We start from the raw sequence: 22,697 nt of genomic DNA on the forward strand, positions 1-22,697 counted from the left end.
GGCAGTTACGGTGACACTAGATTCTGTGGCAATGGATGTCCATGCATGTTTTAATTTCCGATTATTGAGTTTTCTGCATCGAGACAATCTTTTTCACAGTACTGATACAAGCAGCATCAGTAAACGTAAATAACATTCCTTTTGTTTTTGTCTAGTGTTAGCTCTGTCGGCTCTGTTATTAAAAGGTCTGTCTTCTGAACTATGGCATGGAACTACACATTTTGCACCCCAACATTTCTAATTATGAAACTGTATGACAGGCAGTTGTAAAGAGAAAAGGCGAGATCTCCAACCTGAGTCTGTTTGACGTCTTCGCTGCGGCCGAGTTGATAAAGACTCTCCACAGCAGCACAGATCACCTCCAGAGACAAAGTAAAAGTCTTTAACCAAGACATCAGATCAACTAAAGAGAGACAGAGAAGGAAGAAACAGAAAGAGATATTATGACAGTTCCAAACTCCTCCTGTAAAGTTTCCCGACATCCCACACCATATTCACTAACCAACTATCCTATCCTTGGTGTCTTCATTCAAATGCACAGCAATGTCTCCCATCACACACAGGATGTGACAGCAGGTTGTCGCAGTTACGTCCTTTGAACTAAGAACAAAAATAGAGTAGTAAAGTAAAAATAATCCTTGTGGTGGCACTGGGTTCTCAGCTGTTGTCAAAAAACGTTGCGTGTCCCTCTCACCTGACCATGCTGTCCCAGGCATCCAAGATCTTCCCATAGGGCAGTCTGGGAGACGAGGCAACAACCTTGGAGAGCAGCAGCCAGGCCCCGGCAGCGTGATTGGCCTCAGTGTGCGAGATCAGGTCGGTGATGAGTGTCTGTGTGAACTTGTTCTGTTTGGACCAGATGGTGAAGGCCCTGCTGAAATACCGGCTGGCAACCCGGGACAAGAAACAAAGTCAGCGACAGTAGCAGTGATGGGCTCATTCTCCAAGCAATAGCACTATTTGAAGGTCAGTAAAGTTTGAAATGATTCCTGATAAAACCCAACATTTTGTGGCAATACTCATTCACTGGGTTTTGACTATTTCACGTTCTTATTTTATAAACAAACGGGACTGAGGCTTCATCCACACTGCTTTGTTTTTTTTTTTAAAGCGCATATCTTTTGCTACATTTACGCCTAGCGTCCACACTACTCCGGAGTTTTAGGGCCCCTAAAATGGGATGTTTTTCTACTGACGGATACTGTTATCCAAAGGGGTTTGCATTGTAGTCTGGACAGGCAGGAAGGTAGACCTTTGAAAACAATGACGCAGACACATGCATTCGCTACATGATTGGGTTTTAGTAGTCTGACAGAGTGGTAAAGTAAAAAAAAAAAATCCTCTAGGTGGCACTGGGTTGTCAGCTGTTGCCAAAAAACATTGCGTGCCTTCCCTGATTCGTCACAGCCTTGATTACAGATCAACTACCAGAGGTTAATTCAACATGGATAACAAATTACAGGCCTTGTTGTCTATACTAGCAGCTATTGAGCAGTTAAATTCTGCATTTTATAATGCTCCTACTACCTACATGTGGAGGAAACGAGTCATTATAAGAGCGATTAGCGAGCGGCGTGTCCAGCGGTGTTACCAGTCCAACGGCGCGGACGTCTGAAGTCATGGTTTGCAGCTTTGAGGAGAGCAATAGACACAAAACGGAGGACTTTCCTGTTCTCATCAATTCTCATTTTGTTCTGCGCAACTACTGTGAAGTTCATGAAGAAACTGTAAACGAACAAAAGCAAAAATTCTCTCCAGTACGACAGGGGCTTCAGCCACCAGCAGAGCTACGAGTGTGAAAACAGAAAACAATGAAACTGAGTGTATTGATCAAATTTATTGACCCATAGGTTAGTGAACCTTGATTTGTAAATGTTCATTTTAAAGTAAATTTGATGCGTGTCTATGTGAGAGTAAAGTTGGCTGTTTGAGTGCATTTGTTGGAAGTAGGGTTAAGTATCAAGCACAATCTATTATTATTAAAGAGTACAATAATACTCTGTTGTATTTTCTGTAACTAAGGAACCAATCTACTTCCTGTTTACATTCGCACCCACATGCCCACTGCATGTGAATAGTCATGCGTTTTCAGGCACGTAAGTATGGACAGAAACAAATTCTAAAAACGGTGCTGAAACGCTGGTGTAGACGGAGATCGTTTTCATTTTAAAACAGAGTTCTTTTGTGTGTATGTAGCCTGAACGTAGCCGGTCCAACCTGAGGATCCGGCACTCGTTGCAGAGCAGGCCCAGCAGGTCCCAGGTCAGCCTCTGACTGGCATCCAGGTGGCGGCTGGCAGAGTACGGTTTGACCTGGCTGAGCAGCACCTGGTCCAGAGCCTCCAGGGCCTTGTCCTGCACCGAGTTCTCAGAGTCCACCACAGCCGGCAGCACACCCTGCAGCCACGCCTTCTGTACCACACTGCACTCTGGTTTAGCCTGGTGATTGGAGGAAATATGTGTACTGCAAAATGTGCTTCTCTCTCTTTATTATCTTTAAAATGTTGTACTGTCTCTCCAAGCTGCTGGTTGAGACTCACAGCGAGTAGCTCTCCTACGCACTGCAGGGCCTTCTTCTTCACAGACACGGCCGGGTCCCTGCAGCGCTCCGACAGCGTAGCCAGGTTCTCCCAGCTCAAAGTGATCACATTATGTTTCAGGAGACCCACCAGGGTCTGTGAACAGACGACAGAGCAGAGGTTAAAGGGTCATCTGCACAGAAGGCTAGGGTGAAACACATACAGTGGAGGAAATAAGTATTTGATCCCTTGTCGATTTTGTAAGTTTGCCCACTTACAAAGACATGAACGGTCTATAATATTAATGGTAGATTTATTATAACAATGAGAGACAGAATATTTTAAAAAAATCCAGAAAATCACATCATATAAAAGTTATAAATTGATTTGCATTTGATTGTGTGAAATAAGTATTTGATCCCTTAGCAAAACATGACTTGGTGGAGAAACCGTTGTTGGCAAGTAAAGAGATCAGATGTTTCTTGTAGTTGGTCACCAGGTTTGCGCACATCTCAGGAGGGATTTTGGTCCACTCCTCTTTGCAGATTCTCTCCAAATCCTTAAGGTTTCAAGGCTGTCGCTTGGGCAACACCAAAGAGCTGTCTAAGGATGTCAGGGACCAGATTGTAGACCTGCACAAGGCTGGAATGGGCTACAAGACCATCGGCAAGCAGCTTGGTGAGAAGGACACAACTGCTGGTGCAATTATTCGGAAATGGAAGAAACACAAAATGACCATCAATCGCCCTCGGCCTGGGGCCCCAAGCAAGATCTCGACTCGTGGGGTATCAATGATCATGAGAAAAGTGAGAGATCAGCCCAGAACTACACGGGAGGAACTTGTTAATGATCTCAAGACAGCTGGGACCACAGTCACCAAGAAAACCATTGGTAACACACTTTCCGTAATGGATTAAAATCCTGCAGCGCTCGCAAGGTCCCCCTGCTCAGGAAGGCACATGTACAGGCCCAATGAACACCTGAATGAAGGCTTGGGAGAAGGTGATGTGGTCAGATGAGACCAAAATCAAGCTCTTTGGCATCAACTCGACTCGCTGTGTTTGGAGGAAGAGAAATGTTGACTATAACCCCAAGAACACCATCCCCACTGTCAAGCATGGAGGGGGGAAATATTATGCTTTGGGGGTGTTTCTCTGCTCAGGGGACAGGACGACTACACCGCATCGCAGGCAGGATGGACGGGGCCATGTACCTTGAAATCTTGGGCGACAACCTCCTTCCCTCAGCCAGGAAAGTGAAAATGGGTCGTGGATGGGTCCTCCAGCACGACAATGACCTAAAACATACAGCCAAGGCAACAAAGGAGTGGCTCAAGAAGAAGCACATTAAGGTCATGGAGTGGCCTGGCCAGTTTCAGGACCTTAATACCAGAGAAAAATCTGTGGAGGGAGCTGAAGCTTCGAGTTGCCAAGCGACAGCCTTGAAACCTTAAGGATTTGGAGAGAATCTGCAAAGAGGAGTGGACCAAAGTGTCTCCTGAGATGTGCACAAACCCGGTGACCAACTACAAGAAACATCTGACCTCTTTGCTTGCCAAGTACTGAGTCATGTTTTGCTAGGGGATCAAATACTTATTTCACACAATCAAATGCAAATCAATTTATAACTCTTAAATGATGTGATTTTCTGGATTTTTTTTTTTATATTCTGTCTCTAACTGTTATAATAAATCTACCATTACAATTATAGACCGTTCATTTCTTTGTAAGTGGGTAAACTTACAAAATCGGCAAGGGATCGAATACTTATTTCCTCCACTGTATATTGGTGGCTGATCATTATTTGAATTTGTAACATGAAGCCGTCCAGGGAAGCTCAGTTTTTCTGGTACCTGCAACGCCGATTTTCTCACGTTCGTCTTTGAGTCTTTTACTCGCCGCAGGAGGAGAGCCAGGTTCTCTTTTGCTGCATTGAAAATACATATCAATACATCTCTTTGAGTCAATGTGAGACTTTGAGTGTATACACACCTACACAAGTGTGTAAACAGTTGTTGCACATCTATTTACAAAATGCCACCGAATGCATACAATAAAAATCATTTGAATGGTAAATCAGATTAGCTTGTCTCACCGTCACAGTCAGAGCCATCAGTACTGCTAATCTCCACAGTCCTGAACGGCAGAGTGCGGTAGGTTTTTTGAGTCTGCTGGGAACTAAGGCTTCCTGAAACACACAGTCACATTTATAAAAACCTCAAGACTTCAAACAATTTGCAAGACAGTGAACCATGAAGGCCTGGGCATCAAACTCCACTACATTTTTTAAAAAGTGCGATGTGTAAGATCTGGCCATAATTTAAAATTGAATCATTGAAAGAAATCTGCCAGTGCAAACCGCAGCACCAGGGGTCTGGTCCCAAGGGATTGCCCCCACTCCCTGCCGGATTTACAAACTTTCTGTTGCTGCCGTTACACAGGTCAGACCCAGTGCTCCACCAGCCCGCTGAGACTCCCGATGCAGGATTTTGTGCTGTCTGGATTAAAATTGCTGCAGCCGCTGACTGACAGTTGTTCTCCCAGAGTAGCCGACTGCTCTCCTCCCAGCAGGATGGTCTTCCGGGGAAGATGATACGAAGCTGCGTTACGTTTTCTTGTTACTGCCACTTTGGATATAATCTAATTGATCAACTATCAAAACTTTTACAGGGACCACACAATCCCCGTTTATGGATATAGTTAACACAGATGGCTAAAGTTAACTATAGGCCAACACCACACATGTAGAATACAAGGTAGCCGTGCTATTTTGACCGGCTCTTAAGAGTTTCCGTAATTTGCTGCAGCTTTGTTAGTTAGTAGTTGGCCTTTTTTTTTTTCTATAACAAGGTAATTAATACCAATAGGAACACCAAAACTACAGAAATATTAAACCAGAGTTATCCTTTAAAAGCAAGGCTGACAGAAATAAAGTGTGAATCTTATCTGTCTGGTCAGATTTATCTTTCCAAGAACCTACGACCGGTCTCAAACCAAACTCTTTTCTATTCTGAGAAATACATGGTGGGTTTGTCACCATCAGCCTCTGTGGTCAGTCAAACAGCAAATCTGTAATAATGAAACAAAGGAGTGTACCTTCTGTGATTTCGCCTTCCAACACTGTCTGGGTTCCAGCTAAACAGAGAGAGTAGACAAGTGAAAATGTGTCCACAAAACAAACACAGCAGCTCTTAAAATATATACTGTACATATCACCTTACATTTTCTAATAATTGAAAAGAGTTTCATACTTCAGTGCTACAAAGTGCATTGTCTACCGAAACAGGTCCTGGTTTCAGATCCAAAAGTAGCCCAAATTCCTCACATCTACATTGACTTTACAGGGGAAAAAATGTCTATTTTCAAACTTCTACCAGTCCATGATGTGTGTTTTCTCACTGGCAGAGAAGAGGTTGTGGACCGCCCGGGTGGCGTTGAGTGAGGGCAGCTCCAGACACTTGGCAAGGCAGGCCAGGGCGTGGCCTTGGACTGTGGGCGAGTCGTCCATCCGCCGAGCGAACAGTAGGTTCTGGATTAGGAACTTGTGAGGCAGGAAGCAGGAGAGCTCTGGGTCCTGACACTCCTCCGGCCTCCTCTCTGGCTGCTCCAGCAAAACCATCACTACGTCCACGGAAAACAGCCGGCACACCATCTACAGAAGCCAGCACAGCACACTGTACACACCCAATGATAGGAAGTAATGAAGCCTGACTGATATTTAGACTATGGCCACTGATAGCTAACACTCAATAGGGGATATTTGCAGCCCTTCTATAGGCATTAAACGGTTACATTTAGATTTTTCATTTGAAACGCCTGCACTATGGAAGAAAAAGCGGTACAGCCTATTTCCCACAGTGGCTTACTTATTAAGCAGGGCTGTTAAATTGTTATTTACAGCAATAATCTAGTCAAAAGGAGTTTATAGGGGAACTACGCCCATTTTCAAAATTCATACATGTTATTCCTATGGTTTAAGACACTTGAAACATGAACAACTCTCCCAAATCCCAAAGCTAGAGAGCTAAAACTCAAATTTGTTATGTCATCAAGTATAAAGTGTGGAACTGCTCTACAGACTATGCATTGGGAAAGATGTCATAGATGACACGGAAAGCACCACCCAGGGGAATGTTCCAGGTACAGTGCTGTGAAAAAGTATTTGCCCCCTTCCTGGTTTCTTATTTTTTGCATATTTGTCACACTTAAATGTTTCAGATCATCAAACAAATTTTGATATTAGACAAAGATAACCCGAGTAAATACAAGATGCTGTTTTTAAATGATGATTTAAAGGGAGAAAAGCTATCCAAACCGACTTGGCCCTATGTGAAAAAGTAATTGCCCCCTAAACCTGATAACTGGTTTTGTCACCCTTGGCGGCAACAATTGCAATCCAGCGTTTGCGATAACTGGCAATGAGTCTTTCACATCGCTGTGGAAGAATTTTGGCCCACTCTTCTTTGCAGAATTGTTTTAATTCAGCCACATTGGATGGTTTTCGATCAGAAACGGCTCGTTGAAGGTCATGCCACAGCATCTCAATCACATTTAAGTCCAGACTTTGACTAGGCCACTCCAAAACCTTCTTTTTGCTTTTTTTGAGCCATTCAGAGGTGGACTTGCTGGTGTGTTTCGGATCATTGTCCTGCTGCATAACCAAGGTGCGCTTGAGTTTGAGGTCACGAACTGATGGCTTGACATTCTCTTTCAGGATGTTCTGGTAGAGAGCAGAATTCATGGTTCCATAAATTATGGCAAGTCATCCAGGTCCTGAAGCTGCAAATCAGCCCCAGACCATCACACTACCACCACGTGTGACTGTTGGTATGATGTTGTTTTTATGAAATGCTGTGTCAGTTTTACGCCAGATGTAACGGGACGCACACCTTCCAAAAAGTTCAACTTTTGTCTCGTCAGTCCACAGAATATTTGCCCAAAAGTCTCGGGGATCATCAAATGTGAGACGAGCCTTTGTGTTCTTTTTGCTCAGCAGTGGCTTTCGCCTTGGAACTCTCCCATGGGTGCTATTTCTGCCCAGTCTCTTTCTTATTGTTGAATCATGGACACTGATCTTAACTGAGGCGAGTGAGACCTGCAGTTCTTTAGATGTTGTTCTGGGGTCTTTCCAGACTGATTCATGTCAGTTACTATGTTTCTCATCTGTTCTTGAATTTCTTTACATGATGTGTTGCTTTTTGAGATCTTTTAGCCGACTTCACTTTGTCAGACAGGTTTTATTTAAGTGATTTCTTGATTCAACAGGTCTGGCAGTAATCAGGCCTGGGTGTGGATAGTGAAATTGAACTCAGCTTTCCAAAAAAAAAAAAATCACAGTTCATTCATGATTTATCAAGGGGGGGCAATTACTTTTTCACATAGGGCCAAGTAGGTTTGGATAGCTTTTCTCCCTTAATAAATTAAATCATCATTTAAAAACAGCATTTTGTATTTACTCGGGTTATCTTTGTCTAATATTAAAATTTGTTTGATGATCTGAAACATTTAAGTGTGACGAATATGCAAAAAAATAAGAAACCAGGAAGGGGGCAAATACTTTTTCACAGCACTGTATATGATACATTTTCTGTTTCACAACTAACAAAACTGCAATAGAATAAAGCTCATTTGGTCATAAAAAAGAAAATAAATATTATGTGGGTCCACAAAATGTGTTTCCAATTCATTGTCAATGGACCAGCTCCAGACTTTATCCTTAATTGCTTTCCAGAAAAGTGTCTTCAGCAGCCCAGCATTCAATTGTATTTAGCACCAAGTCATGCAAATCAGATGAGGAAAATAATCTGGTAATGGCGGTGATGATGGTAATTTGTGATCGGCTTAGTTTTTTAAACTGTTTTAAGAAACACTGCAGGATATTTACTGTGTTCTGAAAGTCAGTGATGTTCATGTTTGCAATACAGATGAAGGAGAACAGAAGTTCTGCAAATCAACTTGTGCAATCATCAGTATTAACAGAAACCTACAATCATCATATATTGGAGTGTGAATCATGATAAAATGTCTGAGGTGACAATTGTGTTACCTTTGAGCTTCTGGAGAAGATAAACAGCCACTTAATGAAGCTGGCATAGTCTGTACTTTCCATCTGGGAGGTCAACATACCCACAGCCTGGGATCCATAGCTTCGAAACTCGCTCTTCTCCACCATCTAAACATCCACAGCAGAAACATTATATCCCAGCTATACTAATGAGTCAGGTAAAAACAATCTGAAAGCAAACTATTCTACCACTACAATCGTCTGTAAATATACTTGCATGTGATGCGACTGCCTTCATAATTTTAAAGGGGACATATCATGGTCATTTTCAGGTTCATCCAATAGACCAGTGTTCCCAACCATTATATTTGGGGGGCACACACACACACACACACACACACACACACACACACACACACACACAAGATAGATATAATACAGTCCATAGAGAATGAATAGGGGATTATTTCAGTTTTCTTTTTGGTTATAGGAGTGTTCTGTTGAATATGTAGACAGCATAAACAGGTAGTTGTGAGAGGAAACCAGACCCTGCCATTTATAGAGTCTCCCTGCCAGTCCTACAGAGAGGACAAACGTGACAAACACTATTTTAAGCTATCAGCTATCACTTTTAAAACCTAACAGTTAATGTATTTGAAGGTCAAGACAAACATCCGCAATAGCCTGCATGCGGATCTCGATAAATGCGTTTCTGACTTCCCATATCAAGAGGCTCTGGAAATGTTCTTCCAGAAGACCAGAAAGATACACTGCAGTGACAAAAGCTGCACACTTTGTGGATTATTGTCATAAAAAGAAATGTTCCAATGTTTAGTTCAATGTTGTTGACTGCTGTCATTAAATTAATCAACAACATGATTTCTTTAAGTGTTTGTGCCTGTGTGAGAAAAACATGATGCACCTTCGCAACGGTTGTTCTCAAGCCATGGGTGGAGGTACGCAGATGTGGGGGGTGGGAGGGTGCAATATATCCTAATGAGCTTGAAGGAAGGGGAGCCAAATCGAATTGGTTTGTTGAATCACATGTTTCCTGATCTAAAAAGATAACTGATTGGGTCGTACCAGTCACGCGAGCCAGGTGTACCACATAACTGATTCAGGAAATGGTTTGCGGGTTTGCCGTGTGATTCGAAATATAAGGGGCAGCGAAATGCAATGAATCCCCCCTCACATTTTGTGAACTTGGGACTTTATTGCGCATTTGTTTGCAATCTAAACGAGCATCACAAACATCATTCATTCATTCAATTCAAAGCTTTACACAATAAAAGCCATGATGTCATTATAATCACTCTGCCTGTTTTACATTTATTGTTCACTTGATGGCACAGTAGAGCAAATGAAGCACCATGGAAGATGGAAGGTGAAGAAAAATTTAATTTTGCTAAAATTCTAATATTTTAAAACTACATTTTAGTCTCGCTTTTTTTTCCCCATCAACAATATTGCAGATTTGATTTTGTCACCGGTAGTGTTAAATGACATCGGTGCCATCTCGTCATGGGAAAAAAGGTCGTTATTAAATCAATGAAATTAACCCACCTGCACAAGCACTGAATAGTGAGTTTTTCATGATATGTCCCCTTTAAGAGATAAAGAGTTGACACAAACTCTCTGAACTTGACACAAACAGGAATTGTAATACTGCTGAGTGTTTAGTGGAGGATTCACCTGGAAGCAGATATGCTGCAGGAGGATTTGCAAGATAGGCAGCGTCATCTCTTTCAGCTCATCCACAAGATGACTGTAATTACAAACACATAAAACATGTACAAAGTCAAATATGACTCATATGTCTACAGTTAAATGGCTAGAAAGTAATCAACAACCAAGAGATCCTGATGTGCAGCGTTCCTTCTACCAACAGAAATAAAGGAGTGATTAGGAGATGGGAGTTGCTTGATGTCATACATTTTTACATTATGCTTATTACAGTTGCAATGTATGATGCAATTGTCCCACTTATGTACAGATGTAAAATCATGTTGACATTATGGTGGCTTTTATAATACATCTAATGATTATTTTTTTATATGGGAGAGATACTAATCAAATCCAGCTTCACTTCTCTTTATTTCCAGTAGATGGCAGTCAGGACTCTCTAAGCAAGTGCACCGATTGTCATAAAAAACAAAACATTACCCTAATTAGTTTCATTTTGACATTAGGTTTACAAAATAACTTTCTTGTTCTCCTCTTGACTAGTGGCACATTTTCTGTCCCTTTCCCTTGAGGTCCTCAGACTTTTGTTGCTACTGTCCTTTAGCTTCTGATCCTGAGTCAGTTTGATTTCACCATTATAGAAGCTGGGGAGGTCTTAACATGTTAAGTAAAGATATCCAGGCATATTGTAATCGATCTGTTTTGGCCATCAACAGGGTGACACCTCTTCTCCCTAGAGAAATGTGTGGGCTCTACCGAGGCGAATCTTTCATTCATTGCAGTCTGGTAGAGATGAAGTCCAGAACATTCTTCACTAAACTGTGGAACCATGTAAAATATTGTCATCACTTGTCTAAATCTTACTATTCCGCACAGAGATTTGAACAAAGTAATTCTACAATTGATCAAAACACAGCTGTTTACCAAACAAAATGGATGGCCTGGTCACGGGTGGAGAGGATGGCCTGGCTGGGTACGAGGAGGGAGGGTTTCCCTTTGTTGGCTTTATTCATCATCAGGATCACGTAGAGAAGCCGGTGAAAGACCCTCTGCAGGGACTGGACAACAGACACATCATTTAATATTAGAAACATCACTCCGTTAGGGGTTTGACCTGTTAAACCCTAGCTCTCAGCAAAAACACCTCAAGTAACATACCCAGAATTATTCAGGAATAGCTCCTCAACCATAAGGCATATATACATATTTATTGTCTCCTTTGACAGGTATGATAACAAATATGAATCCATTGTAATTAAACCTATTTTCATTATCTAAAATTGCTGAAAATGCTCCAAATACAACATTTATCATACAATTTATTAAGATAAACTCAGATGGTCTCTATGCTTTGGAAATGTTTACATGTTGACCGTTTGCTAGGAGTTTTATTTCAAAACATTATTTATTTCCTTATAGCCACGTTAAACATAAATCTCCCAAAAATATTGAAATAGTAACTACTATTGATCAATATGCATATAAAACCACAGAGCTCCATGCTATAAAACAGATAATCCGCCATTTATCAGGATGATAATTCTATGACCCAAAACCGCAAATATGACTCTAATCCATGCATCACTACTACAGAAACATAAGGAACATCATGAAGACAGTTGACAGTGAGGTCTGTGGATTATCCAGAGTTCCTGGGACACTATTTGTCAAAATGTTCAGAATAGCTGCAAATTTAATCAGATAATATGCCAAACCAACAAGTGTGTATACTATTGGCCCACCGTGGACCATGATTATTGGATCTTACTTCTTTCTGGTCTCCGTGTTTTGGCGAGCAGAGCAGCTGCAGGCCGTAGAAAGCCATCTCTGGAACACTCCTCAGCTTGGTGATATCCCTGTGCAGAAATAACACAACTGTCAGCTCTCACAAATCCTGCACACATTCTTTTATCAAGACAGAGAGAGAAGTGAAAGTTACAACTCACAGCGGAGCCGCAAAGGTCATCTCTCCGATAACAGGCTCAAAGTAAAGCAGCTTGCTAAAGATCTGCAAATGAAACAGAAACACATGAAAACAATGCAATGTGGTACGGAGCAGGCGGGACGATGGAATCACTAGCTACCTGTGTGCAGTTGCCGACGCTCTGTGGTCTGTCTTTGAGCGGAAATGTCTGCAGGAGTTTGAGGAGGCTTTGAACCAGGAGAACCACAGCGTTTCTGATCTTTACCAAGTCCTGGGTTGAGAAATGAAGCTCCTCTTCCTCCTCTTCTTCTTCTGCCTCATCCACTTCCATCTGAGAATAACAGACACAGGCACTTTTATTTTCCAGTACCCTCTACACCAGGGATCACTAATAGGTGGACTGCTGTCCGGATCCGGACCCAGACACTGACTCGACTATTCTGACTCAAGTAAGATTTACACACACGGGGGAGAGACGAGGAAAGAGAATGAAGAGTCAGAGAAGTTATTTCACATGACATTCTCCAAAAAGAGAAAAGTGGTCAGAGAGACCAGTCTTTAACCAAGAATGAACAAACATTTATAGGTTAATTCTTCCCATGGACAGTTTAAAACCAGTGTGTTCAGAGACCGTGATGATTATTAAAAGCGGTAATGTGAAGCGTCACTACGAGACAAAGCATAACTCTTTTGAGCAAATGTACCCACTCACATCTGAAATGGCAGAAAATAAACCTAAGAGCCCAATATGATCAGAATCCTAACACATGAATTCACTGACCAACAATGATGTTAACAGAAAGAATAAAGCTGAAACAAGTGGTTTAATAACCACAGATAAAGTTGCTGCACACTAATTTCTCTTGTTAGAAGATGAGAAAAATATAACATTGCAGCTTTTTTGATTGACATCACTTCACACCTGAATGAACTGAATTTAAAGCTGCAAGGTAATTCAGTGAAATCAATTTTTCTAAAATAAAGTACTTTATTTTAAAATGCACATTTTTCAAAAGCTTTCTGTTATGTCAGTTATTCTTTAATCCAGACCTTATTTTACTTGAAATGAGAAAAACATAAATGTATTTATGTATTTCTATGTATTATTTATAATCCATCCAGTTAAATTTGAAAACTGAGAATAATAATTGCTAAAATATAATTGATGTGTACTTTCTTTATTTGATTTGACAGTTGTTGACTACACAGATATTAGTGTAATGTTCCGGACCTTTGCCCAAGGAGATTTTCTCAATCTGGACCTTTTGGAATTTTAATTGACTACCCCTGCTCTACACTCTATTAGGGCCCTTAGAAATCCGCTTAGCATTTTTTACAGATTACATTTTATTTTTTTTTCTCCCAAATTCAGTGTTTTCTTTTTATTACTTATGATTTAGTCTTTTACAATTCAAGCACATTTTGTCATCAGAAAGACTGGTTTATCATGTGGTGTATGTACTGTATAAAAATTACAATTTCTTTTTTTTTCTTTTTAAGTGTAATGAATATAAATTATTTTTTTGCACCAGAACATTGCACTATTTTTTTGTTAAATAAGTGCTTCAATACAGTTATAAAGAAACACCTTTTGTAAAATAAAGTGCCCTAAATTTAGCTGATGGTGTCAAATTGTCGAACTAACAGGCGTTCCTGTTCCCCCAGGTGTCCCTGTTCCCCCAGGTGTCCCCTCAACCCATGTCTTGCGCTCTCATTGGCTGTAGTTCCCCACAAAAAGAAGAAAGGGCTATTTCGAAAATTCACCCTTTGTAGACATTGATGGTAACTCTCACATCATGGCAATCCATCCAGAAGGTTTTAGGACATTTCAACCTGAACAAAGAAAACTCAACCTGCTAGGTGGCACTACATGTGAGGTTTGTGTATGAAAGTCTGAAGAAAATGATTGTGCCGTCATATTACCACGGTCCTGTTGGCAGGTTTGAGTGATTTCAGATAGAGGACTTTACCTCTGAAGTTGCTTTACGCTGTGGTTTGGAGCGTTTGCCGTCTGCCTGAGAGCTCTTCAGGCTGTCCTTCTTGCGCTTCTTTCCAGAGTCCTGAGGCCAGCAGTAAGAGGTCAAGTCTGAACACGTATCCAACAAAACCTCATGGAAAACCTTGGTGGCGATGCTCCCTGGAAGCAATACATATGTTACGTATCATAGTAGAATCTTATCTCACCTTATGGAAATTAGACAACAGGTTGGGGTTTTTTCAGGTTGTTTTTTTATTTTTATATATATATATATATATATATATATATATATATATATATATATATATATATATATATATATATATATATATATATATATATATTCCATTTTTGCAAATAGATCCCCCAAAAAGTTACACACTGACCCTTTAAGTGATACAGGAAATTGATGTTATTTTTGGTTTTTATATTTGATGTATAACTATTGAAAAAGTGTGAGTTTTGGCACACATAATTCACCAAAATTAAATACTGACACTAATGACACAAGAGCAGTTCATGTTTTCAGTTGGATTCCAGAGCATATATTACAATCCTTTTCATATGGTTCTATAGGGCTAACATAAATGTTAGCTTCTCCAACAAACTAACAACAATCACCTGGACTGAACTTTAACAAGGTCATTAAGTATTTCTTTCAAGTAATTTTACTGAATAGAGCTTGAACGCATCATAATGTAACTCGATGCGACCTCCATAGATTAGCGTTAGTCTCAAGCCCTGATCCAACTCAACTGTTAAAATACAAATGGGATCTGTTTCACACACAAGCAGCTAAAGGACAAGCTGGACAGTATCTACTAACTGTTATTACAGAAAAAAGATGAAACCTTATGGTTACAGTTTTAACAAATTTGACATTGTGGCTGCACCGAAATTACAGGCCGACGTTCTTACATGTATGTTTTTTGTTAGATTTCCTCACCTGGGATTCCCAGCAGCAGCAGGTAGAGTGAGGCTGCGTGCAGACCGCTCACCCTCTGCTGGACGTTGGCCGTTTTGGCTTTTCCCGCCAGGACAAAGAAGGACAGCACGGCCACCAGGGACTTGATCGACACCTCGTTCTCCCCCAGAATTGCCCAGATGCTCTGCAGCGAGACAAGACAATGCTTACTGCTACTACCAAAAGTATATATATAAAAAAAAAAAAGCACACTGGTGTTTTGCATCAACATCAGAGCACACAGCATTTCAGAAGAGCCACTAGCTTTGGTACATTTCAGTATATATACATTTCTATTTGTTTTCCGTGGAGCAGAGGACAGAGTGTTTCAGTGCTGGATCAGGTTTACCTGTGAAGCTCCATCTCGTTGGTCGGCAGCATGTGCAAGTAAACACTGGTACAAAGTTCTGAAGGCCTCGTCTCCACTGACTGTGAGTTTGTCCTCTATGGTGTCATCCAGTGGTTCTCTCTCTGTGAACTCCAAGTCCCATACTGCATCCACCCAGGCTGGAAATCAGAATCAGAATCAGCTTTATTGGTGCATACATGGAATTTGACTCCGGTTTCCACTCCGCTCTCAATGTGCATACACTATTTTACAATAAACAAGAACAAATATATAAAGAATAAAAAAGGGCAGCAAAAAAGTAGAACAGATGTAGGTATAAATATTTAACAAATCACACCAGTTATCACATTACCCCCCAAGTGATACAAAAACATGACAGACAGTATTACGGAACTTGAGAGAGCTCTGTTTTCTGAGAAATTAAAAGCTGGTAAATGTTTAGGGTAAAAACAAAATGTATGAAAAACAATATTAAATGACGATGATGTAACGATTTATTTAAGCCCAAATGATGATATTTCCTCCAAACGGAACGATGACGTTTGTGCCTTTTTAATTATACAAACTTAAGATCTGTTGATGGAGCTGCTAACACTAAAGAGTACTAACGTTATCAGCAGTCGATGTGTCTTAATACCCTTACAACATGGCTTTAACACGTTTAGCAGTAACTATAAACCTGTATTCTTTAACCTAATTCGGCAAACAGATAACTAGTTAATGCTAACTAAACTAAACTGGGCTTACTTAAACGCTACAAACGCTGGGCTGGGGAAACCCAACCCGCAGTGATTAACGTGTTACACGACAGCTGCACAAAATTACAGTGAGTCTACGTTAGACAGTTGTTTGCCGAAAACGCCAGTGGCTCGTAGCGACTTGGGTACAAGGTCTGGAGTTTCGTTTTAACTGTGTTTTACTTCCAAAACAGTCGGCATTATCTAATTTGCAATATATATGAATGGAGTTAGTAGCGCTGTTCTTCCTCTACACAGGACGGGGCACATCACCCGGGAAATAGCTACGATAGCTGTCAACATTGCTTAACAAACTCAATTAAGCGTGGTCTCTATCTACAATATAATAAAAAAGGTCGCTTACAACATATACAATTTTACCTTTGGGAATTTCATTTAACCTCAGAAACTGGAGCGCAGATATCAAAGACATCTTGGTTAACGTTATATTTTGAATAAACCCGCTCGACACCGAAATACAGACTTCCACACATGCGCATTAAAGATTTCTTCGTCACTGATTCATATTACAGGTTAACTTCTTTCAGCTTCATTACCGCCATCTTCTGGTCAGGAGTATGGCCTGTTTGTTTTTTAGTTGTAGTAGAGAATGTAGCCTAAAACAAGGTTATACAGAATGACAAGATACATCATTAGTAGCTATTTAGCAAACAGAGCACACCATTGTATTGTATTGATTTCCAATACAGTTCTCTAATAAAAAAATAAAAAAAAACAAATAAGGTTTATCTTAATACATTCATGGATAAAATAAATTCAAGTATTCAACAGAAATTGTTATACTCCACTATGATACGATATAATTTCTAGTACAATGGAAGAGAGATATTAATGCTATATATATATATATATATATATATATATATATATATATATATATATATAGACACACACAGTATATACTGTATGTGAACATTTAGATATTGTGATTTTTGTGACCTCGTTGCTTATCAAAAAAGTCACGGTTGCTGATGTTTGCTCTGACGCGTGCCATAAATAACATAAATAAGTCCAGTTTCCAATATAAGCATTTTATTTCTCACATAATCAGAGGCCAACCACTTTCTCTGTCGTTATCCATTTCCTCTACATAGACCAAATAAATCAGTACATTTACATTCATTAAATGTTGCACGGTGCACCTTCCCTGTGTATTTAAACCCTGTGTGTCCCCTGTCTCATTGTTGGTTGGTCTGTGGTGTTTCCTGGTCCGTGGTGTTTCCTGTTGTGATTCCTGCTCTGCTCTGCTCTGCTTTGCTCCCTGATTTTTTTTGGACAATGATTCCTGGTATGTCTCTGATGTGATCCCTGCTCTTCTCTGCCATGTTTTCTATTTAGTAGTTTGATTTTTTTGTTATACATTATTTGATTCCCCTGCTTTAGTTTTTGTGTCAGACATTTTTCTTGGTATTTAAAGCCACCATAATTCAACCCTCTGTTTCACTGTGTCAAATATGACACCTCTACCCACAGGGAAGAGACCAGGTTATCAGCCCTCTTCTGGGAAGCCTGACTAAACTTTCCCACCAAGCGATACTCGAGTGGCCCTTCCCTTCGAATGTAGGCAACTTCTGCTTTGGTCTCGGGCCCTCAGACAGGAGGGCCTTTGGTCCTCTACGTCTCTCCCTTGCTCTCCAGTCAGAGAAGGAGACCAAACCATGGACCACTTCCATGATATGTGGGAGTCCCTGCTGTTTCAGTAGCTGCCAGGCAGGCAGCCTCTTCCCTCTCCCATCGGAGCGTTTGGCTCCATCACCGCAGGAGCCCATCTGATGTGGTCCCTACCTGATGTGGTTTTATTTTTTACAGTTTCAAATCTTTTTTTTTCCGGTTCAAATCGTTTTTTTCAGTTCAGACTTTTGGCCCTGACACATAAAGGCATCTGGAAACATCAGTACACTTCACTATTGTCCGGCTGAGGTCCGCTACACTATTGGCTTGCCAACCGGAGCATTGGAATCTGTCTGGCCAGATTCTTGTTGTTGAATAAAGATTCAGTACAGAAACACAGGTACCATCCCAAGTTGGATGTTGGGGATTTAATACCGCATGACAAAAGACCACGCCTCATTGTAATCAGCCTAATGAAAGAGATGAAAAAGTTTTAAAAAAGAGTTTGAGTTATAAATCATGAGCTTCACATAACCCATAAAAGATGACTATGTGACTTAATCAGGACCACATCAAGGGATGGCTGGACTGGAGTACTCTGACAGATTCAGCCAATACAGACAGTATACTGCCACACATAATGGTTTTGAGTTTATTAATGAACAAAGTTAACTTTTAAAAGTAACATTGCAAATTAAACTAGAAATAATCTGAATCTTTTAATGAGGAATCTGACTTAATTACAGTCAAATCCTTTATCTAGCGCCACATTTACACCTGGTAATAAGCTTTTTCCTTGACTAGTTTCAGCCAGCATTGTGATCAAATTTGATTTGCAAATTAGGTGGGCAGAGCTTTTCAACAAACATGGTGAACATATCAAGACACAGACCACATGTTAATACCAGGGGTAAACGTACCTCAGTGCCCTGCACGCTCGGATTATTTAAAAGTTTAGATTTTTGGATCACATTGAAACACTAAGTCAAAAGGATACTTTTCAGAGAATTTGAATGGCAAAAACATATATAAACACATATATGTGTGTGTGACCAAGCAGACTTGTCCAGACGTGTTCACGCCGCCACTACGCTACAAGTGGTAGCATAGCAATCTACCGTGCATTGGTGGAACTCACCCTTCAAACTTGTCATCCAAATGCTGTCCACAGCTATCCAAGTGTCCATATGGGAGCATAACCAAAGTTGTATTGATAGTGAACTAAAGGGTTCAGTATGTTTCAAACTAAATTGGTCTTATGAGGTATCATCGAAAACCTGATAAAGGCAATGTGGCAGAAATAGTGTGTGTGACCGTCAAGATTGTCTATTTCAGAAAGTTACGACAATTGTCAGAGAAAGTTATGAAATAGGAAAGGAGAAGAGGGAAGGGGCTACACTGTAGTTGCTATTTGATGACCCACTCTGTTTGAAGCATACTGAGGCCTTTATGTTAGCAGTCACTGGACCACCTTTCAGAAGGATCCGGTCAGCTGAGCATGTCCATCTCTTTCGCCATAGCCTCCATGTTATTCTCCAGACTGTACGTGGCCCATTTGTTGAGCCTGCTGTACAGAGGCAGTCCTTTATTCTCCCTGTAGAGGTAGACACCAGTCACCCTGTTCCAGTTGGTGCTACAGATGGGACTGGCACTCTGGTGCTCAGCCAGCTGCTCCTTCTCCTCCGTCTCCAGTGCCACGAAGCCAAAGAAGCTCTTAACATTCTCCGCGGCCAGCAGGCGGGAGTGGACAGCAGCAGTGCGCTGGAAGAGGGTCTTTTCGTTAGAGCGGTACTGGGACCAGTAATTCTCCTGCTGGTAGCCAAGTGGAGAGGAGCAGCGCTTCATGCACAGCATCAGGAACACCGTCAATGACATTACTGCCACCAGCAGCCAGCCTATCAGCTGAAAAGAACAGAGAGCATTGAGGTCAACACCATTTGTAGGTTCTGAGGCAATGGATCAGTTACATTTGTGTTTGCTGGTTCATATTTTTACCTTTGTCTACTCTTCCCCTCTGTTTACTCTTCCCCTCTCTAACAACCCCGCAGGAAGAGTGCTGGGCCTTGAAGCAAATTTTACATAGTGGCCAAAAACGATGGAATTACAATTTCCGGGGACCTTCATGTGATGCCACTGGGCCCAAAGACACTTTTTTCCCATAGACTTACATTTGGATTGAGATGTCTTTAATTTTAGAAATAAAGCTAAACATTTTATCGTAGCGACTATATACTAAAATAAGTGGACAAACATAAGTCATTGCTTCACATGTGCCAAAAAGTTCCAATTGTTCCCTTATGTACCTTCAGAAACAAGCTAAATAATGAAACTATTTCTTGTCACAGTGTTCAGTGACACTGTGCAGCCTCCTGAAGTCTTGTCTTCACAGTGAGATTGCCAGGTTTGGTGCTAATGCGCCCAAAACCTTTACTCAGTGACCGCACTGTATCTGGCAACCTGCACCGTATATGGGGATGCTGCACAGAAGCACTAGGTAGATGGATACAGCTGTTGTGCATCAATAAATTGTTCCAGCACATAAGGCTGTAGGTGTATTTTGGAATTTTGCAGAGAGCCAGTCTAGCTGTTTACATCTGCCTCCAGTCTTTATGCTAAGCTAGGCTAACTATGTCCACACTCCAGCTACATACTGTACTTAAGGAAAAAAAACAATATTGGTTTCAAGCCTCTAACTTATTTTTTTGGAAAGAAAGCAAATAAATGTATTACAAAATGTGTAAGTATTCCTTTCATGGGATTTGATGGCAAATAAGATCAAAAGTAGCAGCTGGTGTTTATTTTTGATTGATATTTAACATCCATTACTTGTGCGCACCTGTAATAGCTACACTAAACCTGGAAAAAAATAAAATAAAATATTCCACTACCTGAGATTCATATTTCAGTCGTCGCTCAACTTCGGCCCAGAAGCGTTGCAGCTCTGTTGGAACACTGTCTTGACATGGGAATTTCGCCATTACCATCGACCCCTGACCTGAGGGGAAGCCCTCCAGTGTGCCGGGGTCGACGAACTCGCTGAAGGCACACATGTACGCTTGGCCCTGCAGCAAAGAGAAAACTACCCATGTTATCGGCGCCACCACACCTCGACCGATGATGGTTCCCAGCAGCGCAAAGCCCGAGGCTCCCGACAGCTTCCGGCACCTTCTGAGCCGACACTCAGACACTAGGTCCCACGTGCTCTTGTTCATCATTACTCCCACGAGGAAAAACGCCAGTGCTGGAACACCTATGGCAGCCAGGCCGTAGAGGTAGTTCCTCCCAGATGAACAAGGACATTCGAAGGCAAAAACGTTGTATGCAGTCTGGCTGGCCACAGTGCCCAGTGCAATCAGACCGTTGAAGATCATCACATCTTTACTCTTGAAGAAGAGGGACACAAACTTAAAGTTCTCTGTGACGAGTGCTGCAGCAGCCATGTTTGGATGTTGTGTCTTTACTGAGGATAACACTGAAGAGCTATGAGTTTCGTTTACAGGACTGTCAGGCTGCAGACAGAGAACGAAAAGGAAAATAAATATGAAACAAATTTTCGGTTTTAAACGAGCACACTGCATTAATTACTACTGTAGTCTGAATGACTGTTTTGTAATGAATGGATTCAGTTTAACTTTGCAGAAAAAAAAGTCTAACACTTTCGTTATACTTACTCAATCAAAAAAGAAGCCAGAGACCGTGGAAAACAGACTCAGATTAATGTTTTTTTATATACAAAAATCCTGCCACTTTATTGAAAACAAAGAATGAAGTCATGCAAACTCACGCTCTGGCAGTGTCCTGAGGCTGGACATGTGACTCAGACTTTCGAATCCATTTTTATCATCCAGTGCAATTTCAGGGAAAAACAGTACTGAGAAGTCTCTGCTTTTGCATGCAACTTTGAGGCTGTGTTAGCAGGCTGGGCACCGGTGGTGACTCACAGTCAGGAACTGCCCTCCGGTTTCCTCCCCCAATGGAAGAAAAATGTGGTCTGTGAATGAAAACATGTGTTACTCACATAGCAATACCACAAAAAAAAAAAAGAGCGGGACAAACAAGGAACTGAGAGGCTGCTCCTGATGGCCAGTATGATTCTGGCTTAACCCAACAGCTAAACTGGCACTTACGAATAAGGAAGTCAAGAAAAGTTTGACTAACTTCTTACCCTTTCTTCTCATTTTGAAAAATCCCAAAAGATTTAGTTGTTTTTTTTCCACTTGGACCTGTACGCTATACAATTTCTCCTCTACCCTTCTTGCTTCTTGGTTAGGTTTGGGTGGGGACTAAGGTTAGTCTCTCAGGACTGACCATCAGAAATTTGGAGGAAAATTATTGTTTGCCAGCAACTAGAACAATTAGCCCTTAATGTGTATTATTTACAAATATCTCAACAACTATTGGATGGATTCTCATTAAATTCATGTTCCCCCTCAGGATGAATTGAAATTGTCACTTTGGTGATCCTCGAAGTTTTCATCTTGCGCCATCATGACCTCAAAATCCTAGTTTTTCTGATATTTTGGTTTATGACAAATATCTGCAAAACTAATGGCATTCCCGCGAGCTGTATTTTGTGTTTTGCACTAATTAGCAAATAATAGCATGCTAACACTTTAAACTAAGATTGTAAACATGATACCTGACATGCTAACTTTAGCATTTAGCTAAAACAACAATTTGGCCTAAGACAATGTGGTCACCGTGACGCCATCCATTGGTTTCTGGACTGTCGTATTTGAAGCCTCAAGTTTGGTGTTTTGGCCGTAAAAACAAAGTTCTAAAACCCCTTTTTTATTGTGTTCACACCAAAAGAAACAATCGTATTTCTTAGAATGCCGTTTTGAAGTACTCTTTTTGTATACTCTCCCAGCACAAAAGGAACCATAAGTAATGTTACTGTACAAACATT

General features: G+C 40.9%; 2 protein-coding genes across 2 annotated transcripts in view; both read right to left on the reverse strand.

Annotated features, from left to right (window-relative positions):
• ncapd3 (non-SMC condensin II complex, subunit D3) overlaps window positions 1–16,614 on the reverse strand; it is a 52,681-nt gene extending 36,067 nt beyond the window's left edge. The window contains exons 1-19 of the mRNA XM_068718177.1: window positions 16,538–16,614; window positions 15,420–15,577; window positions 15,053–15,215; window positions 14,099–14,265; window positions 12,289–12,459; window positions 12,151–12,212; window positions 11,973–12,060; window positions 11,129–11,262; window positions 10,214–10,286; window positions 8,564–8,689; window positions 5,917–6,169; window positions 5,614–5,652; window positions 4,613–4,705; window positions 4,371–4,444; window positions 2,540–2,674; window positions 2,218–2,438; window positions 695–886; window positions 503–600; window positions 294–403 (exon numbers count right to left, since the gene is read on the reverse strand). Of these exons, the coding sequence (XP_068574278.1) occupies window positions 294–403; window positions 503–600; window positions 695–886; window positions 2,218–2,438; window positions 2,540–2,674; window positions 4,371–4,444; window positions 4,613–4,705; window positions 5,614–5,652; window positions 5,917–6,169; window positions 8,564–8,689; window positions 10,214–10,286; window positions 11,129–11,262; window positions 11,973–12,060; window positions 12,151–12,212; window positions 12,289–12,459; window positions 14,099–14,265; window positions 15,053–15,215; window positions 15,420–15,577; window positions 16,538–16,589 (2,409 nt within the window). The 5' untranslated portion in view covers window positions 16,590–16,614. The remainder of the gene's footprint in view (window positions 1–293; window positions 404–502; window positions 601–694; window positions 887–2,217; window positions 2,439–2,539; window positions 2,675–4,370; window positions 4,445–4,612; window positions 4,706–5,613; window positions 5,653–5,916; window positions 6,170–8,563; window positions 8,690–10,213; window positions 10,287–11,128; window positions 11,263–11,972; window positions 12,061–12,150; window positions 12,213–12,288; window positions 12,460–14,098; window positions 14,266–15,052; window positions 15,216–15,419; window positions 15,578–16,537) is intronic.
• Window positions 16,615–19,021: 2,407 nt separating this feature from the next.
• LOC137878074 (calcium homeostasis modulator protein 2-like) lies at window positions 19,022–21,243 on the reverse strand. Its single transcript, XM_068718192.1, has 2 exons — window positions 20,677–21,243; window positions 19,022–19,690 (listed from the first exon to the last, which is right to left on the reverse strand). Exons 1-2 carry the CDS (start codon window positions 21,226–21,228, stop codon window positions 19,277–19,279), a joined length of 966 nt encoding a protein of 321 aa, XP_068574293.1. The 5' UTR covers window positions 21,229–21,243; the 3' UTR covers window positions 19,022–19,276.
• Between the last annotated feature and the right edge of the window lie 1,454 nt (window positions 21,244–22,697).

This window comes from Cebidichthys violaceus, unplaced genomic scaffold (genome assembly GCF_023349555.1).
Source record: "Cebidichthys violaceus isolate CVI_PGR_0920_01 unplaced genomic scaffold, fCebVio1.0.p SCAF_10, whole genome shotgun sequence".
In the NCBI taxonomy this organism is placed as follows: domain Eukaryota; kingdom Metazoa; phylum Chordata; class Actinopteri; order Perciformes; family Stichaeidae; genus Cebidichthys; species Cebidichthys violaceus.